Here is a 21,404-nt window from a genome sequence, read left to right on the forward strand (position 1 = left end):
AATCTTTAACAATTAAAAAAAATAGCACCAGATGTATGAAAAAGAAATGTCTGATCTAGTAGGAATATTTATAAAGTAGAGCAATTCTTAGAGTAAAAAGGTAAGTCGTACAAAAAAGCAATGGAAAGTGATACTGAAGGACAAAAATCCATGCTGCATATAATAAGGGCAGAAGACAGGCAAATGGGATTCTGCTCAAATAACCACAGTTTAATGGTGGGGCTGTACTTTCTCCAGGACCTCCCTGGCAGCAGCACCAGGAACCAGATGGTATGGGACTCTGAGCACTAACACACTCACCGACAAACTTGTGCAGCATATCTTTGAGGTATATAGAAAGCATGACATTAACATTTTGGACTCCATTCTTTCTTGCACAACGATGCACAGATCTTTATTTGCGGGTTTTGTTCAACTCTCCCCTCCCTATTTTTCCCTTGAGAAAAATGAAATCCCATTTTAAAAGCTTCCTAGCACACCTCCTTGAACTCTCAAATTCATCTTGCATAGGCCAGTAATAAGAACACTGCAGCTCTGACAAATAAGTTACAGCAATATAACAACTTTCCTCTTTTTTTTTTTTTCTTTTTTTTTTTTTCTTTTTCTTTTTTTTTTTTTTTTTTTAAAGATATCTTCTCTATAATTTACACAAAGAGTTGACAGCTGGAGTTTAGGTTATGTACAGTCCAGGTGGGCATCCTTGCAGTCTGTGTTTCCAGGTGGAAGGCACTACTTTTACATACCACTGTATGCACCACACGGAGTGTGCTCAGGAGCACAGCTCAGGGGCACTGCATCTCCAGAGCTGTAGACTGAAGGGCCTGGGGGTAGTCTTTGGAAATAAAAATGGCAGTGGTTATCTAAGTCCAGTTTCCCTTTGCTGTCTCTTCTTGTGCTATGCAGTTTCCCCTGAAAGCTCCTCCAGTTCAGAGAGCGGCCACCCATCCTCAGAAGCTCTCAACAAAGCTCCCAGGGAAGAGGCCCGTCCTGCCATTCCTCTGCAATGTCCCTTTGTACCAACCATCCTCCCGTTTCTTGTGCACAAACACAATGTCACCTTCCTTCAGTTCGATCTCGGCCTCGCTCTGTGGTGGGTATGGGACCACAACACGGTACCTTTGGAGGAAAAAAACACAAAGACATGGTCAGCCAGCAGTCAAACCTGCTCCCGATGGAGCAGCCAGGCAACATGCGAATTACAGACCCTACCAGGCCAGATATTAATCTCCTTTTACACACTCCTGAGCCTCCACCTTCACAGATACTCCCCTGGGCACGAAGGACTGTGAAAGTCTGCAGATTGGCTGTCAGGAAGGGAAAAACCCACTAAAATCCCACAGAGGGCACCTCAGTGGTTCTCCAGGACACCTGCAAGCTGCAGTTCACTACTAAGGTCCTTTCCCTGTTTCTAGTGCTGACCTGTAAAGCCAGACCTAGAAGCCAGAGCTGCTTTCAGACTCCTTTCTCTCAGAGTGCTAAAGCCAAGTCAGTGCTGGCAGCCACCTGAAAACCTTGCATCATGTCCACCTGCTCCAGGAAAGAAAAGGGAGGTAGGTTTCTCCACCCTTCCTACACTAAGTGCTTGGGCTTATTCCTTGGGGTTTATCTAAGAGGCTCCTGATAGCTCACAGCCTGTACAGGGTAAACTTCAGGATATGGAAAGCTTTTATTTATTTAAAAATTTGGCTCTGTGCCAAGTCAGAAGAAATCGTCTTGCCTCTCCTTCCTGCCTTTCTGTGAGAAAAATGCTTTCACTTGACAAAAAAACCCACTTTTGCAAACATTAGTACGATAAATTACAAAACAGTTGTATCTGATGCATCTACTTCTTCTATTAGAATTCAGGTTGATGGGGAGATTCCTGGGCAGCTTGACTGAAGACTTGATAGGAATGTAGCCAGGAGACAAGCAATGAAAGCAAGAAGATATTGTCAAATGCCTGGACTGCTTGCAGTGGTCCCTGCCCCCATCTGCATGCTGAGCCTTGTGTCAGGGACTCAGCTGCTTTCTTCCAACACTGCACCTGCAGACACCTAATGTGTCTCATTCAGCACTGCACCTCCTGCATCCTGATATGGGGTTTGCAGTGGTCCCACCAACTGCCCATGACATCCACAGAGGTTGGCTAAAGCACCTAACATTTTACTTCTTATTATGTGACTTAGAAACATAGGTTGGGTCCCTCAAACCTGGAAGGGAAGCTGACATGGAGGGATATCAAATGATTCTCAAAGCCTTCTCCATACCAAGAGGGAGCCCCTGTGCTGAACCAGGCACAGTTCCTCTCCAGGAACTTTGTTTTTTAAGTGTCACTTCATTTCATTGAAGTAATGATGAGTCTGATCCTGATATGGTCTACTCTGTGCCCAGGGTTATCAGCAGGCATCCTCCTAAGAGCACAGACTGAGCTCTTTTACATCAGTGTGCAGAGAAGTGGATATATTCCTGCTGTGCTGCTTTTCTTTCTTCAGGACATGTACTTTCCCAGCCATTTGACATTTGGTTAATAATCAAACACTTTGCTAGCTGAAAAGTAATGAATATAGTAAGATAGTTAAAAGGTGCCATCTGAGTATCTTAAGTCCATCTCCTGAGGAATAATATTTCCACAACCACTGCATGCTCACTGATGACTCAGTTGTGTTTGTTACAGGGTATTTATTTATAATAACATCCTGCCCTTGAGGACTACATCCAACATGCACTGAAGGCTCTGGAGCACTCCCTGGGGCCATTCCAAGTGAGATGGTACAAACCCAAGGGACTTTACAATGCCAGTTGCTGATTTTATTTGCAGATGTTGCTCAGGTGCCTAGTGACTTCAGTTCTGAAACCAGGGACTCCACTTAGAAATGACAGTGAAAATACCAGTTTTGGCTCTGTGTTTGAACATCTCCATGGCCAAATATCCCACTACTTGGTAAAGAGTTCCCCTCCATTTGGCATTTTCATCTACTCTAAAACCTGATTAAGGTCTTTTTATCTTGACACAGCAACACAGTCATGTAGAAAATAGGTTTGTACGAGTGCCCCCCAAAATCACAGAATGGCTTGGGTTGGAAATGACTTTAAAGATCCCCTAGTTCCAACCCCACTGTAAGGGCAGGGACACCTTCCACTAGATCAGGTAACTCAAAGACCCACCCAGCCTGGCCTGGAACACTTCCAGAGAGGGGGCATCCACAAAAAATCTGTTGGTCTTTTCTGTCCCTTGGTCAATAATCTTATCATAAATTCCTTCTTCTGTAGACAAGGTTGAAACATGCTGCTGGCTGGCTGCAGGATTATGGTCTATCAAGTTATCATCTGTGGAACTGCTACACTTATATTATGAAGTTTTGCCAATTACAGCCATTATGCAAATGAATACACACATTATTTCAAACACTCTGCTGCAGTGTTGATTAATTAAATTATCAGAGTGGAACAATTGCAGCTAAGATGATGACAAGTTTCAGATCTTGCAACTCTACACACAATCACTGAGCACTGTAGCTCTTCCCCAGGATCTCAAGCAGCTTTGAGGAAGAAGAGGGTCAGACCTCAAGAGCAGCTGGGTGGTGTAGGGATACTCCCAGGTGCTTTGGGCAGATCAGGAAGCAGAAGCAAAGAAAAATGTGGTGTTGTGAGGAAGGTTGTCCCAAAGGCTCAGCTGGGACTTCCAACACCTCGTGTCATACCTTAAGCACAGGATCATCCTTTTAAAACCAGGCTACATCCTAGAGGTGAGGAGCTGCTAGTCCCTAAATGGCTCACATGAGGAAAAGGTGAGCATGCTTAACCAGAATGTGCTCATTGTTGTAAAAGGGGTTCTTCACAGGTTTTCTCTGAGCTTTAGAAAAACAGATCTCAGTCACTACATTACCAAATAAGGCACTTTTCCCCATTTAAGAAAACTCTAAATACTACCGTAAAATTCCATTACCTACAGTATCTTATAGCATGGCACTCCAGTGTTTTTGATAGAATAAAGAGCTCTTTGATATGGAAGTCCTTGCAAATCGGTTAAGAAATCCTCTGTGGGAGATGGAAAAAGATGCTATACTTTTCCCCAGGAGATGCTTTTGAAGGGGGGCCTAGGAGGGGCAGCCCAGTGAGGTCTGAAGAGGGCAGCCAGTGGCTGCTGTGCCACCCCTCCAGACCTCCAGGTGGCATCTCAGCCTAGGTTATCCTCTGGAACTGAATTGCAAATACTAGCCGTATTTTTTTGGCATAAAAAATTTCTTCTCCCAAATATCCTCTCTCACTCTCAAAAAGGCAGTTCTGTAAACTTCTATTTATAACTACCCTTTTCATTTGCCCTTTTGTCCCCTCTTTGAGAAAAAGCAACTGTAAAATCCTAGGTTTTCTTATACTAAACTGCTTCCTGGCATTTCTGATGGATCTCAGAGCACTCTCAGTTTTGTCAGCATCATGTTATGCCTCTAAATTTTATACTTTTTAAAATGCTGGGCAACAACTGTGATGTCAAGTGTGGAAACCACCTCTGCCTATTAACAGTGTTTGGTGCTTTCTGTTGTAAATCACACTCTCAGATATTTGTAATCCTGCCAAATGTTAACTATTTTGGCCTGAACTCTCCACAACAGTTGTCTGTGTTAGGTTGAGGGTTCCATATTCAGATCAAATGGTGCCATCACCTCAAGGAATAATGTGAGGATGCTTTCGCAGCATCATCAGACCCAGCTGAGTGCTTCTACAAGCTGCTCTGGTATTCCCATACTTGAGAGCAAAACCCTGTGACCTTGCTGATTTGCCAAGGACGGTGTTCCTTCAGAAAAGTATCTGCTCTTGTCAAGATTAAAAGCATTCAAACTGTCCCAAAACGATAAATTCTCAGCTGATGTTGGGAAGTAAGCACTGAATGTAAAATCTCTGCTGATTCACACTCCAAGATGTCCTAACTCTGCAGGACCTCAGAGGTTGCATTTGTCTTCCTTTCTCAGCATCGGGCTCATCTTGTGTTTTTCTCTCAGGGCACAGACTTGATGCTGGACTTCCCCACTGCTGGCTGCTGTGGCATCCTTGGGTTAGGCACTACATCCCTGGAGGAGACTCTCCTGGATGGGTGGGCAATGGCCTGGGAATGGTCCTTGGTGCCCAAGTGAAAATACATGAGTAGAGGCTGTGAGTAATATCAGCAAGGATGAGCAACCTCAAAGATCTGGACAGTGAGGAAAGGTGAGGTAGGGGGTGGAGGGAGAGGGAGGCTGATGGGAGAAAAACAGGGATCTGAGGGAGAAGTGGGACCATGATGAATGACAACTGGAAGTCCTGACAGATGGTTTGGGTATGGATGCTGAACGGGCAGCTGTGCTGAGCTGAGCCCAGGAGAACAAAAAGCCTTGGTGAGAGGGAGCCTGGGTTGGGACATTGACATCCCATGGAGCAGGACACTGTATGGATAGAGGCTGGCATTGGGGCTGAAGGTGGAACAGGGACCCTGGCAGCAATCAACTCAGTGAAACATAGGAATGGGTCCATCATCACTGTCCCTCTGCTGTCAGCAAAGACCTGGGAATCCCCCTGCCCCTTGTCTTCATAGCACTTGTCCTCACAGTTAAAAGAAACACCTCTCCCACCCAGCTCTCCCTTTGCTGCTGACATCTGGAAGGGACAGCTAAGACTCCTAACCTCAAATGCATGCTACATGATGGAAATTTTTGTTTCATTTCCTTTAAGAAAGCAAGATGGTTAAAAGTGTCTTGTATATATATGCAAAAATACATCCACCACCTTAAGAGAAAAGGAATGTTTCACACCCATGCATCTGAGATGAAGAAATAATCCCATGAAGAAATTGTCCATTACTTCACTTTTACTTACATGCAATATAATGTTTCATTCCATGATTGCATACTATTTTTCCCGCAGGATGTCTGCCTCATTTAGTGCACAAAATGCCCTGCTCTGGATGTGAGTCAGGGCTCTGACATGGAAGAGAAGTGTGGCTGCCAAAGCCATCCCATCTTTTGCAGAGGCTGGAGGATGCTGAGTAAAGTGACCACAGCAAAACTCAAGAGTAGTGCAGGTGTAGGGAAAGTGGCTCCCTGAGCTCCTCCAGCTGCAAGGTCTTATGCCAGAATTTCCACAGAGTGATACTCATCTCCTGCACCCAAGCTGCCTAGGAGTCAGTTGTCTGGGCTAAATTACTCACACAAGCTCTCCCTGTCAGCGTGCACAGACAGGCATGGAGCAGTATTGATCAGAACTAATCATTAATTAAGGGCTTGGCTTAGGCTGAGGAAAAAAAGCCCTGAAATACTGACTATCTGCTCAGCTAGTAAATATGTGCATTCAGGACACTGATGCTTCTGAAGAAACTTAAGAAAACAAGTGTCCAATGAGGCAAATTGGATCTGCAGGGCTAAGCTCCAACACGGTTCAGTTTAGAGTCCTTGAGTTAGGATGTTTAATGCACGTTTCTGTTTGTCAAACTATTGCGTGCTAAGAAGAGATTTCAGGAGTCCAGTCCTGTGATTCCAACAGGTTTCTTGGGCTTAAGTTTTGTGTGGGACAGCTAACCAGTGAAAATGAGGCACCCAGCCCTGCTAACCACTCCTCTTGCTTGTCAGAGGAGCTCTGTTTCTCCATTCCCTTACTGTCAGATTGCAGAGATCTGCAAAGTGTCTCTTCATCCTACAAGCCAGTGCCCACTTTACCATATAATGGTGTCTGAATCAGCAGCCTTACAAAAACAAACATCAGTTGTATCTTTTACCCTTGAGATGGAAATCTTGGAAGAGTCAGTTTCTGAGATGGTTAATTCTAGTCCTAAGGCAGAGAAGCCCCTAACCATGTGCATACATGTCACTGTTCAGTCAGAACTTACACCTGGGTTAATTTTTCTAGTATCACTTTCCATGAAATTAAAAAAAAAAAAAAAAAAAAATCCTTCCTTAGCTTTTCCTTTTGGCAAAGAAGATACATGTATGCAGCAAAATTGAAGTCAATGGGCATTAAGCACATGACTGAATGCATCCTTCAGCTGGGAGCTCAGTTTCTCAGGTGGCACTGATTTGTAGAAAGGATACTTGGAAACATGGAGGGGTCTGTTTGAACAGCCAGACTCAGCACTCCCATCTTATTCTGCAGCACTGTTGTGGGTACAGCTTGCTCGAAGCCTCCATGAAAACCATAGAAACATGGCACGGATACACCAGTTATGACAGCAAACCCGGACACGACTGCTTCATCAGAATAGAACATGGCAGAATCAGTGCCAGTTACTATAAAAGAGTCAACAATGTGTGACATGTTTTACGCAGGTTTTCATCTGGGAACAGAGCCAGGCACCGAGGGGAACATGACTCACGAGCACACACGTGCACGCTCAACTCTCCTGTTTTGCTTCATGTGCAGTCATTATTTTCTGGAAGGGGGTGGCAAGGAAAGTATTTTGCTTTGGCACTCCTAGGCAGGCAGCAGACCCCTCTGCCACGCAAACTGACAGCATCAGTGGGGGCTGGGCAAGTCTCGGGCTCGGGTTCTGCCTGACCACAATGCACCCCTGTACTGGTTCTGTTCTCATGCACCCGTCAGAAACGGGATGGAGCATTAGGTGGAAAACAATGTGTGGGGCACACACAACCTGATAGGGCAGTAATTTGCCAGTCAGTCACTGCAACATGAAATGACAAGGACACCACCTGGGAAATTTCTCCGCTCTGCTGCTTGGACTGCTGGATGCTTTATGCCAGAGAACAGCTGAAGGAAGGTGATTTTATAAACTGACAGTGTGAAACTACACCCAAAAGGAATAGAGGGGCTCTAAATACCCCAGCAAACCAGTTAAATAGCGAGGCTAAATGACTGAAGAGCTAGGAGCAATTGCCTTTCTATCCAGCCATCCACAACCAGGTTTTGGAATGGCAAGTAGAGTAAGCTAAAATAATTGTTTTCCTCGCTCTCCCCATGCACAAAAATGTAATGAGAGCATAAACATCAGCAGCACCTCTGAGACAGTGAAGCTCACTTCACCTTCCTGACTGACTGCAGCTCCCATGAAGGGCTGTGCCATCAGGCAGCAGAACAGGCATTTTTTCCCTTCAGCCATGAGCATTTAGCCATGATCGATCAGAGCCTTTCAATGTCCCTCCAATACAGCTTGTGGCATCACTGCTCAGGTTTGACCAGTAGCCTGGCTGTGGTTAGTGCTGGATTCAACATCTCTGGGAGAAGAACTGATGCTCTGCTGCCTGCATGAGCCTCATTCCGAATGCCGTAAATATTAAGGAATGTGCTACTTCTTCCAATCTTTCATTGCTCTGCCTCTCTGTGCACAGATGGGCGTTGGGAGACAGAAAGCCAAGTACAGCTAAGTGCACTGAAATGCTTTGCAGCTTTTTAAAATTTCATCCAGCATCTGAATCTGTTTATCTAACCTTTTTTTTTTTTTTCTTTCCCCCCCTCTCCTCCCTTTTCATTCTTGGGGAATTGCTCCTACCGTGCAGATGAAATGCACCAAAATGCAAACAAGCAAAATATGGAGCTGAGTGACGTTGAACGTGAGTTCCTCCATTGCCAGATGTGAAAAGAACAAGTGGTTTGAAAACCATAATTTGTTTTTTTTTTTTAAAAAAAAAAAGTATAATTTGGTACTTCTGAGCAATTTGATGATTTAATGAGCACAGATGGATGTGGGATGAATTTCTAGGAGACAAGTGTTTAATGTATCTGCTCAGATTATTCCAGGACTAAGCATTATCCTTCCTAGTGCATGAAGGTAATTAATATTTCCCATTATGGGCATAAAAACCCCCATATGATCAGTTAAGGAATGCAGATACACCAGTGATATGGAAGTTAATTCATAAATCAATTAGAGAATCTTTCCTGCTGTGTATAATTAGGGTTACTTCAATTATAGCTTATTTTCGGATTTTAGACTCAGGAATTAAAATGCTTAGAATCTGAGTAAGTTCCTCACCACTCCAGACTGCAATTGGAAGTATTTACTCAGTTTTATCAGTTTATATCTATTTACTCCTGACTCCAGCATGTCTGAGCAGATACAGCTAACCCATGTCCCTCTGGTTCTATTTTGCTACTTAAACCTGTAATCATTTAACTGCTTCACTATTTAGCCCATCCTGAGGTGAACTGAATAATTAGTAGGATATGGGATTAATCCTGGCATATTAATGTGTCTGGACTTCTCTACAGCAACTGTTTGAGAGCAGCACCTCAACACCCAGGTCTGGAGATGTCAGGGGGTGTTCTTCCCCACTTCTTTTCACGGCTACATTTAACTAAAGGTGCAGCATCCCACTGATTTAGTTACACTGGAGTTAATCTGGTTTATATTGGTTTACCTTTTCTTATAGCATTAATCTAAACTGATGCAGACCAAATTAAGTGCATCTAAATAGGGACTGTTTTTCACTTCTTTTGCTAAATTGCTTTTTAATGGATTTTAAGGATAAGAGACCCCTGTGATATTCTGCTCTCCCTGCCTTTATTACAATGCTGCAGGACTTACCTGTGTTTATTTCTGCTTCAAGTTGAGATGCTGTGTTTGAACAACAGCATCTCTCTTAGACAAAATGCCCAATCTAGAGTAAAAATATTTGCATGTCTGTCCTGTCTGCAGACTCTTACAGACTGGTACCAAGTCATTCCTAAGCCTGCTCTTTACCAGGTCTACCAAAGCTCCCTGTATTGCTCACTGCAACTATATTCTTTTATTTTGCATCTTTCTTGTGATGCTTCACAGAAGCCAATCCACTATGCCTTAGATTTATCTCTTTTGAAATACACTGTTACTCCCTGTTATTCTTATCAATGTGTTAAATTAGCTCTGTACTAGCAGGTCTGCCCCCTTCATCACCTACCTCTCATTTCAGTCCCATTTGAAACAGCAAAGGTTTTATGTTGGAGAGTGCAGATCTAACACCCAGCTCTTGTTGGGCTACTCTGCATATGTGCCAAATCATTTTCTGATGATTTCTGATCTAGAATCAGATGTAATGCCAGCGAATGAATTTCCAATCCACTTACTACCTGCTGTATCAGTTGTGTGCAGTTTACTGAGCAAGAAATTTTATGACCCAAACCAGACATCTTAGAAAAGTTTAAGTTTCTTATAGCATCATCGTTCCCTTCCCAACCAAATTGCAACTTGAATTCACTAAAACACTGTGCAAGGTATAAACTGTCCATGCCCTGAATCATCTGCTCCATGACTCCAATGGGACTCAGGGTCAGGTGTCTTGTCCAATCCATTGCCTTTGGCCTCTTTCATACACTAGGACAAAAATAGTTTCTTCCAGACTTCTGGAACTTTACTATTGTTCCAAAATTGCTTTATATATCAACTACAGAGTGTCCCTAGGCTCCTTTTTGAAACCTTCTTAATGCTTGTATATAAAAAACACAACTCTCCTCCACCACTTTTTGAGTGGAAAGCATTTCAATTACATCGTATCAGTGCATTATCTGCTCCCTTCCCAGTACTCAAGCTGCAGTCTTGTTGAAAATATTTACCTGAAGCCAATATGACTCTGCACATGGAGACCTAGCTCTTTTCTGTGCTCCTGTTTCTAATCTGTTATATCTCTCTCCATCTGCTTTTGTTTGGCAGGTCAGCTACAGGTCTGAAAGGTCAGCTGCTCTCAGGTACAAAAGTGCAGTGCAGGCTGCTGAAATGAACTCCAGAATCAATGGTAAATTCCTCTCAAGAAATGAGCTGCATTTTTTGTAACAGGTCACTGAGCATGGGAGTACCTGGAAATATCCTAAGCAAGGAGAATTTGAAAGAGTCTCTGGTACTGTGGAACAGGTCTGAAAGGGCCTTGATGAGCAAACACATCACCCATGTTGTCCCTGGCAGGATACTCCACATGTGGGGTTTACAACCCCACAAGTTTATTAAAACATCAGAATCCCACCAAAAAAGGGGCCTTTGCCAACAGCATTTACAGCCTTTGGGCTCAGATAGCACTGTTAACCTCCATATTTAGACCAGGGCTGTGTGGTTCCATGATTCCAGGTGCTGCTCACCACTTTTTAAAGCAATAAAATATTGAAACTGCCCTGTGTGTCAAATGATTTTCAGCAGGCAGATGCATGTAAGCCCTGTCTATCTTAAAGGCAGCTGAGCCACCTACGGTCAATTTGCAGAGCAACAAAAACTACACCAACCCTTCAGCAAGTTAAATCCAAAGCCCTCCTCAAAATGCTTCCTGAGGATGCAGGTGACCTCAGGGTCACTGCTTACCTTTCCCTGGGCAAAGGCTTGGGCTCTGGCCGAATAGCTGCCATGGAAGAGAGGGGCTGCCTGGCAGGAGAAGGGATGGAAAAATTCAAATCCAAAGAGCCTGTTTTCCTGTGCAGAGGCTCCAGCCCCATGGCTCCCTGCATTTCACTCTCAATAGGGCACGAGCCAGCCCTGCCGTGGCTGGAGAGGGAAGAGAGCTCAGGTCCCACAGCCCCTTGCAGGACTCCTTCGACGGCTGCCTGGGGGTCGTGCGTGGGGGACACGGAGGGTGGGGACCGCGACTTCTTTTTTGTTGATGCTCCTGCTAGAAGTTTCAGCAGCCCGCTCTTCTTCTCCTTCTGCAAAGGAACCAAAGAAACAGGGGCAGTGAGCAGACATGCCAACTCCCTTCGTTTTGCTTTTGGAAAGTCATAGAATCATAGAATCATAGAACTGGCTGGGTTGGAAGGGACCCCAGAGATCATCAAGTCCAACCCTTGATCCACTACTGCTGCAGTTACCAGACCATGGCACTGAGTGCCACATCCAGGCTCTTTTTAAATATCTCCAGGGATGGAGAATCCACCACTTCCCGGGGCAGCCCATTCCAATGCCTGATCACCCTCTTGGTAAAGAAATTCTTTCTAATGTCCAACCTAAACCTCCCCTGGCACAACTTGAGACCGTGCCCTCTTGTCTTGCTGAGAGTTGCCTGGGAAAAGAGACCAACCCCCCCCTGGCTACCCCCTCCTTTCAGGGAGTTGTAGAGAGTGATGAGGTCTCCCCTGAGCCTCCTCTTCTCCAGGCTGAACAGCCCCAGCTCCCTCAGCCTCTCCTCATAGGATCTGTGCTCGAGTCCCTTCACCAGCCCAGTTGCCCTCCTTAAGTCTTCATGTGTGTGGCAGGGAACCCCCCAGAACTGCCATGATTAGAGGTAGATCCAGGAAGAACTGGAGATTTTGGTAATAAAGATCCTGTGAAAATCACTCCCCGTCCTGCACTCCCCATGTGCATCCACATTCAGTAGAGTAAGGACCTGCAAAGATTATCTCCATTTTCAAATCCACCCAGGCTCTGATCACATGCCTTTTGAAAGAAATCACGCAGTTATAGTGGGACAGCAAGCAAAGGAACAAAATTCCCATGCAGAGAAGCTGTCAACTGAAGTGCTGCCCTTTCTCTTCCAGAAGAATCCTGTCCCTCAATGCAGAGACTCCCCATAAGTGAACAACACAGGCACTATGGCTAAGAAACTACTGAAAAGCACAAGTGATGCCAGTTATAATAAGTAAAATAAGTAAGTAAAATAAGCAAGTAAGTAAAATTCTGGGGGGAAAAAATCACATTATAAAAAAAAAAGTCACATAAAAGACAGCAAAAGAGATACTCAGAATAAAAATAGCAATTACAAAGCAGTGAAACAGCAAGAATTAGAAAAAACCCAAAACAGATTCCAATTAGAGAAAACACATCCCAGACAGTCAACAGCCTGACCTTGAACCAGGCCTGCAAGGCACCTGCAAGACAGATAAAAGGGATGGAAAGGGATACTCGCCACAACTCCCCACATCTTATCTTGCTTAGAGCATTGAGGTCTGGAGAGGAAACACCAAGAAATTTGATTTACTGTATTAACATACTACTGATATATTACTGAGCTATTAGCACACTAAAACACCCACCCATTGGGTAGAGGGGCCCCTACTAATAAAAAGCCCCTTACTCTTTGAGCATGTGTAGCAAACTTTTTGAGCACTGTCACTTTAAATGGAAGTGAGAAACTTGTTAACAAATTATGTGTGCAAATGACAGAATAATATTAGATTAAGTTCTTTCTCATGTTTTTGGGTATAAGAGTAGAACTTAAGTGTTTTGGAAAATGGAGACTGCTTTGTGGGATGCCACCCTGCTCCCAGTTCTGTGCACAACTGGAAACCAAAGCAAATGTCTCAAACCTGTGCGTGGATCTGCTTCTTGCCCACTGTGTGATGGGCCCTGTTTTTGGGACAACAGAAGGTTCTGAGGAGAAATTTTAGATCCCAGTCCATTGCAAGAGAAGTGCTCCTCATTACTGCCTTATTTACTACCTGACACAGATTTACTGGAGGGAGAATGGAGATGCAGGACACGGGCTAAAGAGCTCTTTCCAGCATCTACTCCCCTTCACACCCTGCATCACACAGCTCTACCTCTTTCTGTCTCCCTCCTAGAAGTGGGTTGCTTCTCACGTGTTAAGATAAAGGTATCACCTTGATGTTTGAAGACAGACCACAAAATTCACATTTGGCAATTGCAGTGGCAGTGCAAGAGAGGTTTCAGAGTTCTGCAAGGATACGGAGGAATGATTGAAAACAAAATTAACAACACCCTTTCAATTCACGTGAGAAAAAATTCATCCTGCATTACTAAAGAAATGCATCTTACCTTATGGGTTTTACAGCAGTGTGAGAAATCCTACTGCATATTTCTCCCAAGGACACACAGATTCCAAATATTATGTCCTTCAGCTAGAAAGGGCTGCTAGACAGGGGTTTTGGTTAGAGTGACTGTGTGCAGAACCTTGCCATCCTCCAGTTCATGCTGCACAGCACTTGGATAGAGTTGCAACCAGTGATGCTGTGCCGTAAACTGTTCATTTTTTTAATGACAAGTTCTGCAAAGGTTCTGTTAGATTTCTACCTCTTTTGTCAGAAGTGCAAGCCATTATCCAAGGCTATCTTCAGAGACTCAGAACTGTGAAGTTTAGCTATATTTGATAATTTGTTCTATAATAGGATCCCAGGGGATAAAAAAGAACCCAGCAACTGCAATACTTATGGAACAGAAACTATCTCTCTATTTTCAAGCAGAAACATTCTTTGGAAATACAAGCCAGTAATTTATTTATTCTCTGTAGACAAAATGTCTCATGCAAGGTTTAAAATGATGTTCTTTTATGTGCTGACTGCTGAAGTAATTTCTCAAAGCAGCTTTAAAGAATAGGAGGGCTACAATAAGATAAATATAAGCTTTTAGAAGATGCTTGGATTTACTACAGCAAATGTACTTGGAGTATCTGATATCTCTGCTCCCACAGTTCATGTTTGCACTCCTTAGCTGTCAAAGACAGGCAAGAAAACAGAAATATCTTAGATGCTAAGACATGGAAGAACTAAAATGAAGCACAGCTGTAATCACAGAGACAACGTCCACTGATTTTTGAGGAGCAGAGTCTGAACTGTGCTTCCATATCCCTGTCTTCTGCATACCATCAGTTTTGACTATATGGTCTGTTTAAAAGGGCATTTGTCACTTTCAGGATGAAAGGATCCATCCTGCCAAGATGTTCATCCAGGCAGAATCCATGGAGGCTAAGGGAGGATGGCCATATGGCTCCATCAGGTCTAAAATACTAAATAAACCCCCCTGTAAACAACAGAAAAGAGACCCAAAGGCCTCTGATAAACATCTTCTTTCCACAATGGGGAGGGACCACTGTGGGAACTACAGTCAGTCTGAATGCTAGAATTCACCTGAAGCACCAGAAAACTGCTTCAGCATTTCTCTCTAATTAAGAAGTATGGCTGCTGTCATCAATATATCAAATTTTAAAGCTCTTCACAAAATTGCAAAACCCTCCTTTCCCCGTGGCCACTGAAACAATAGCTGTAATGATCCCAGCACAGTGTGTCAATATGCATTTATAGGTGTCTAAAGGTCAGTGACAGAATCCAATCACTATTGTGGGGCTCTGGAGAAACAGCTATTGTGCAACAGTGAGTACTTTGGGCCTCTTTAATTGGCAGCTTTGCACATGCAAAATAACTATGTGAACTAAAGCCCTGTATAATGAACAATTAATATTCCTATGTGGTGGCAGCTTTGCTAATTTTTGCCTCTAATTTAAATACCTTGGCTAATTTTCATTAGGAAAATGTTGTGTGACATAGACCATTTAAGGCACAGAAGCAAAAATCTTTGGAAAAAAGGAGACACATGTATATTCACACCCATCTGCACATTAAAAAAAGATGAATCTGACAGTCACTCGTTTTGTTTTCAAGAACAGCTTCCACTCTACATGGTTAGCCCCGATGTAAATTTCTACACTCAAGCTACTATCCCTCAGATAGCAGAAAGCTGTAATGAACTTGGCAATGTACTGTTTATTCTAACTTAACAAAAGACAAAAGAATTGATTTTTAGCCCTTCTTAGTCCATTGATAATTTTAGTAAACTTTGGTGACCAAGATCTGTGTTCTCTAAAGAGAGGTGACTGACTTGCTAAGTGTGCTGGTCAAAACCTAAGAAGCCCCTTCCTCCCCTTCCTGGCTTTGGGCAAGATATTTAGAGGTGAACTGATATGATCCACTTTGGGATATTAGACATTATACCCAGCCCCTTCTCCCCCTGAGTCTGGCAAATGCTCTCAGCCTTCTGGTATCACATTGCCAGATCCTCTGCTGCTGCTGCTCAGAGCACTTTAAGCAAAGCAGGGCCTGTCAGGAGCTGATAATTCACTGTGATGTCTCTCATGAGAAACAGATTGGGTTTGAACCTCCTGTGATCAGCAGTTCAACCTAAACCCCTTCAAGCCCCCTCTCCCCATCTGTAAATGGGACTAAGTTAAAACTCTCTTGGTGCTGGGGGAATTCATTAATGACTCCTGTGATGCAAAGCTGTACATTTCTTTCAGAGCAACCAGTATTTTTCCATGGATTTAATATTAAAAAAATTAAAATATTTGGAATGGGATATTAATACACAGTCCAAGTAGTGATTTATTGTAGATGTCCAAGTATTATGAATTCATTTAATATTTAGTGTAACAGCAGCCATCCTTCACAAGAAATTAACTTAATATTTATATGGCTGTCCAAGACAGTCCTTTCTTCAGCAGTTTCACTGTAAATCAATGAAACATTAACAGGCACAAATGTCGTGGAGAAGTTTGCACTGATTGGTTACAGACTCTCTGGGTTTTGAAAAGAGATAAGTTTACAGAGGCCATAAATGATGACTTTCAGAAATTGCATTTTGAAATTGAAAGAAATTAAGTTTTACTTTTCCCGTTCACAGATGGCTCCTCTATTGTTTTCCAGGAACCCTGTAACCTACTAAACCACCTGTGCAATTACTGAGGATTTTTTTGTCTAGTAGCTACATTTCCCAATGACTTCAAACTGGTGTTCTTACCTCCTGAACCTGCCAAGTCAGACCTCATCTGTGTTGATGGATGGATTCACAGTATGGGCAGTACTTTTTCCATCCCTTGGTTACTGTCCACACGTTTAACTGGATTTAAATAATCCCTTTTGTGTTGCTCAGTTTTTATTCTAGCAAGTTGAGTCAAAACTTCCAAATCATTCATTTCACAAGGATCAGCACTTTGTTAAAAAAAAAAAAAAAGGGAAAGACTGAAATTAGCTCTTTCAAATAAATCTCAGGTTGTTTCTAGATGAGAAAAAAAAGAACTGTGCATACAGACAGTATAGGCAGGGCTGACTCTGTTACTATGGTGTAACATGAAGGAATCTCAGTGGAAATCAAGTCTCTGGCAGCACAAGGATGGGATGGGCAGCATTTCTGTGACCCTGTAGGATACACCTAGGGAAACCAGCACTTGGACAGGTGCAAGCAAACCCTTGGCATCTCACTGTGGGAACATTTGGAAAAGCGAATGCAATCTGAGCTTAAGAATTCACGAAGGACTAGATCAAAATTAAACTCTCAGATATGTAAATGTTGAAATATTTTGCTTTACAGTAATTGGGGATGATTTTTCCCCTCATTAATAAACCCACTTGAAGATAATAACTAGCTCTTCTTTCAGCTTCAGAGATGAGACAAGCACAGAATGCAGCTACTTTGTTGATGACTGAGTGATAACAGAGTCCCCTGTCTGCAAAGCAATAATCATGCCATAATCCAAATACCAATTATATGTACTGGCTATATTAACACAGATTTATAAAAAACAAAAACAAAAACAAAACCAAAACCCCACACCCTAGTACATAGAAAATTCTGGTTTAGTTTTCTTCATCTGCAGCTTCTAATACTTAATTTCCTACCTACCCAGGTCATTAAATAAATGAGCTACCTTGCTGTAGCTGATAGAAAAACTGGCTCCAGCCATTGAAATGAGGCAATTTCTCATGCAACACTGGTTACATCGACAGATAAGAGAGCCAGAGGGAGAAAGAAGGTTTCATTTAAAAATAAAGAAAAGAGAAACAAAACTGTTTAAAGGCTGCCCTGAGCCCTACGGAACAAATGAGAAACTCATCTATCAGTCAGCATCCCCAAACCACCACTTTTATTGCTTGTTTAACTTGGTCAGTACTTGTTTCAGCAAATTTAAGTTAGTGTCTGGAGAACAGTGCATTTTTATTCTGATTCCAACTTGGCTACTGGTTGATGCTTGCACTGAAAGAGTAGGTGGTATTATGGATTACATCTTTTAGGAAAAAAGCTATTCGGGTTTTGAAAATCTGTAAAATTATTTGACTTGAGATTTAGAAATAATTTTAAAAGCACAAAAAACGAGCCAGAAGAATCTCAAAGGAAAACTTTAGGTCTGGGATGTGTTTGGACATAATGAACACGATAACAGTAATTACTTACTACACAATTACTTCTGATTTTAGAGGAAGATTAGGTTTTGTATCATGTCTTGTATTGAAATGCTTGCCAAAGATTCAGTTTTGAATGAAGACAACTGCTTCTGGCCAGAATTCTATTATTATAATCCCAATATACAAGTTACATGCCAAGGACAAAAAGGATTTTAGGATCAAAATATCCTTAGCCTTTCAGTCCCAGTGGCAGTAACACACACACACAATCATATCAGACTTATGGTCACTAATTTGGAGATAGCTAGTACTAAGGCCAGGAGAATATATGTAAAATGTCCCACAGCTAGACTTCATTGGGAATTTAAATGTTTTGGAAACAAAACTGAGAAGAAGAAATTAGTGTTTAGGTCCCAGTACAGCAAAGCTCACAGGCACTTCATCATCTGCTTTTTTTTGAACTATGGCATATGCAAGACTCTAGAGACTACTAAAAGAGATAAAGAAGGAATCTAAAAATCTATTTGAATATTCAGTTTAGATGGGATATTAGCTCTTTCAAACACTGGATGAAAGTTAAAGGCTAGCTCAAACAAAAGAAAAAAACAACATGAGAACTGAAGAGGAAGAGAGTCTCACCTATTGGTGAGCTTCCTGGAGGCTGCTGAACTTGAAGCAGGAAGAAAGTAAAAGGAACTTAAAAAATTAATGGTGAGTGAGGGACAGATGAACTGTGACACTTATTTTTTTTCCTGGTTTTGATGAAGAGAAAAGCTGATAGATGGATATTTTTGTATTTCATCATTTTTTCTGGTCTGCTATATAGGGGATATGTGAAAAGGATGGCAAGTTATTAAAATACAACACTTACCCCACGTCCCATTAACATTTTTTCAGTGATATTTTTTAGTGGGAAAAGCTGAAGCAGAGCACCAGAGAACAGAAGACTACTATTGAGATAAAGTAACTCAGAACTATGTAATGATAAAGCAAAATGCAAGGATAACACCAAAAAGGTGATGAAACCTTAGTTCTCATGAAGCCCCTGGCAACATTTCCATTTCCAAGCAGCCACTATCTCTAGAACTAAGCTCACATAGATGTGTTTCAATCCTGATTTTAGTCCAAGTTTTCCCCTGAAGTGCAAGTGATCTCTTTGGACACAAAAGAAAGGAGCAGGAGGAGCAGACACGATGCCCTTGCAGACATCTGACATTCAGCACACTTCTTCACTCAGCAATCCCAGTGTTTGATTGTCCTACAACAAACAGGGGAACTTCAACACAAAGCACAGCAATCTTCCCCTCTCTGCTTCAATCTCCTGCCCAACCCCCCCAGCCCATACAGAGAAGCATAAGGCATACACACTTTGCTTGGGGAATGTGAGCTTCCATCTCATTTCAGCAGAAAATTCAATCAAGGAGTTCCATATAAGTGTTTCGAGAGTGGGGTGCCCAAGCAGGAAGAGTTCCTGCTCAGTCATATAAGAAACCCTCATCCTTTATTTCTGGAAAGAAACCTTGCTGCCCTGCAGAGATGGAAGTGGAAGCAGGTAACTTTCTCAGTGTAAAAAAACAAGACTTAAGCCACCCTTCTTTTACCAGTATCTCCTGCTGGCTTAGAGAACTTTTCTGCTTGTCAGATTTTGTGAATCCCCTTTTCTAGGCATTTAATTCTACCCCCACATTAAGTAGGAATTGAGAATTCCAGTGCAAAGCAAGGTAATAAAGCTTTCTACTCAGTAAAAGTTAGTGCCCATTGTGAAACTGCCCAAAAAGCAAATTCATTGCATGCTTTGGGAATAAAAATCCCAAGTATTCCCATACTATTCTTTACTCTGAACTGCCTATTTTCACACAGAAAAGGAAAAGAAAAGGAATCATTCCTCAACCCTGATGCTCAGCAGTGCCAATAAGAAGAAAAAGAAAAAGAAAAAAAAGAAAAAAAAAAAAAGAAAAGGAAAAAAGAAAAGAAAAAAAAAAAAAAAGGGAAGATTGGGAATTGTTACCAAAGGTCTAGAGAAAGAGGTAAAAATGAAGTGTAGAAAACAAAGCTGCAGGAAGCCCTACCATGCCTGCCTTCCTGAACTATGTGTTCTTTTTCACTTGGAATAGGACATAGCACAGAGAAGAGCAGCGAGGACCATGAGAGGTGTGGAACAACTCCTATACCTTGGAGATGCTTGCTTGGAAAGCAGACAACTGACAGGAAATCCCTGCCTACAAAATCCCTGCCTGCACAGAGGAGGCAACTTGGGAACAGACTGGTTATTTCCCACAATACAGGAATTAGGGGAAAACTAAGGAGATTATCAGGCAAGTGTTCAAAACTAAAAAATAGGAAGCACTTCTTCACACAACACATAATTAAATGGAGACTTACTGCACACAGTATTGTAGAAGCCAAAAGTAGGAATGGGTTCAAAGGGGTTTAGGCAAATTAACAGAGAACAGATCTAGCAAGGGATATTAAAATAATGATATGGAGCCAACCTCTGCTTCAGGAAGTCCCAACAGGTAAATGAAACAGCACTTAGAGCATACCCAGGGTGACTCCACCTGGCTACAAAGAGACCATTAAATCAGTGAGAATGATTGCTATGATAAAAAAAAAAAAAATTAGCTGTTTGGGCCAGAGCATAGGAAACAGGACAAAGCCAGGAATGAGCCCTCCCCTGTGCCTTCCCAGCTTTGGGAAATCAGCTGTTCAGAGACTTCCTCAGCTGCAGGGGTCTGAGAGAGGGCAAAAGGCAGGCGGCAGGATGCAGTGTCAGCCAAGGAAGCGACCCAAAGGGTTGGGAACTGCAACCCCAGAGCACTTTCACAGTCCTGCAACTGCTTTTTGGATTCCTCAGCCCCGCTGCTGCTGTGCAAAACATTGCAGATCGAGGCTGCAGTCCTCATTCTGCACAAAAAAACCCAACTCACCCTTCACAAAAGTACTGGTGATGGGGCTGGAAAGGTCCTATTGCTTCCTAATCTGGCATTCCGCTGCCTTTTTACATACCAAGGGCTTGCTTGGAACTACCATGGGAGTCTTCTACATAATGCTACACTGTGTCTCAAAGACTTATCCTAAAGTGAATCCCAGAAAATGTTAAAGCTTTGTTTTAATATAAATCAAGTTTGACTAGATGATTCAGGCAACTGTGGTAAACTGACTGTACTTTGCAGAGAATTCAAGAAAACAGCTGGACAGCGCATGAGCATCCTTCTGAAACTTTCAGTTCAATTTTTATTCAAGCTAGAGGAGAATCTATCACAGCTTCACTGACAGCACAGGATTTTGAAATCAGAAAAGGATGTATAAATACATTAACTGTTGGAGAAACTGCTTAGAATTAGTTCTTAATCAGACGATTTAGACTGACTGGCTAGCTCACTACTATTTGTCTCTCATGAGGAAGTGAAAAAGATTTATCTGTCCTGGGGAACAACTCTCACATTTTGCAGAAAGCCAGAGCAAGGTCACTGATTGAACACTTGAATAAGTAAGAATCAATGACAGAAGTCAGGATGTGCTTTGACACACTCTACTCTTACACGTAGAAAGCTCTGGGTCTTCCCACTCACAAGGGATGGATTTCATTTCAGAAGCAAACAGTTTAAATTGCTTGGTCTTCCTTTATAATCTTATTAAATGATAGGCAA

At 42.5% G+C, this 21,404-nt stretch overlaps 1 protein-coding gene across 1 annotated transcript in view; it reads right to left on the reverse strand.

Annotated features, from left to right (window-relative positions):
- Positions 1–564: 564 nt before the first annotated feature.
- The window catches only part of SH3RF3 (SH3 domain containing ring finger 3), a 254,536-nt gene continuing 233,696 nt past the window's right edge, over positions 565–21,404 (reverse strand). The window contains exons 9-10 of the mRNA XM_071744291.1: positions 11,219–11,556; positions 565–1,116 (exon numbers count right to left, since the gene is read on the reverse strand). Coding sequence (XP_071600392.1) covers positions 948–1,116; positions 11,219–11,556 — 507 coding nt within the window. The 3' untranslated portion in view covers positions 565–947. The remainder of the gene's footprint in view (positions 1,117–11,218; positions 11,557–21,404) is intronic.

This window comes from Heliangelus exortis, chromosome 1, assembly GCF_036169615.1.
Source record: "Heliangelus exortis chromosome 1, bHelExo1.hap1, whole genome shotgun sequence".
Taxonomy (NCBI): domain Eukaryota; kingdom Metazoa; phylum Chordata; class Aves; order Apodiformes; family Trochilidae; genus Heliangelus; species Heliangelus exortis.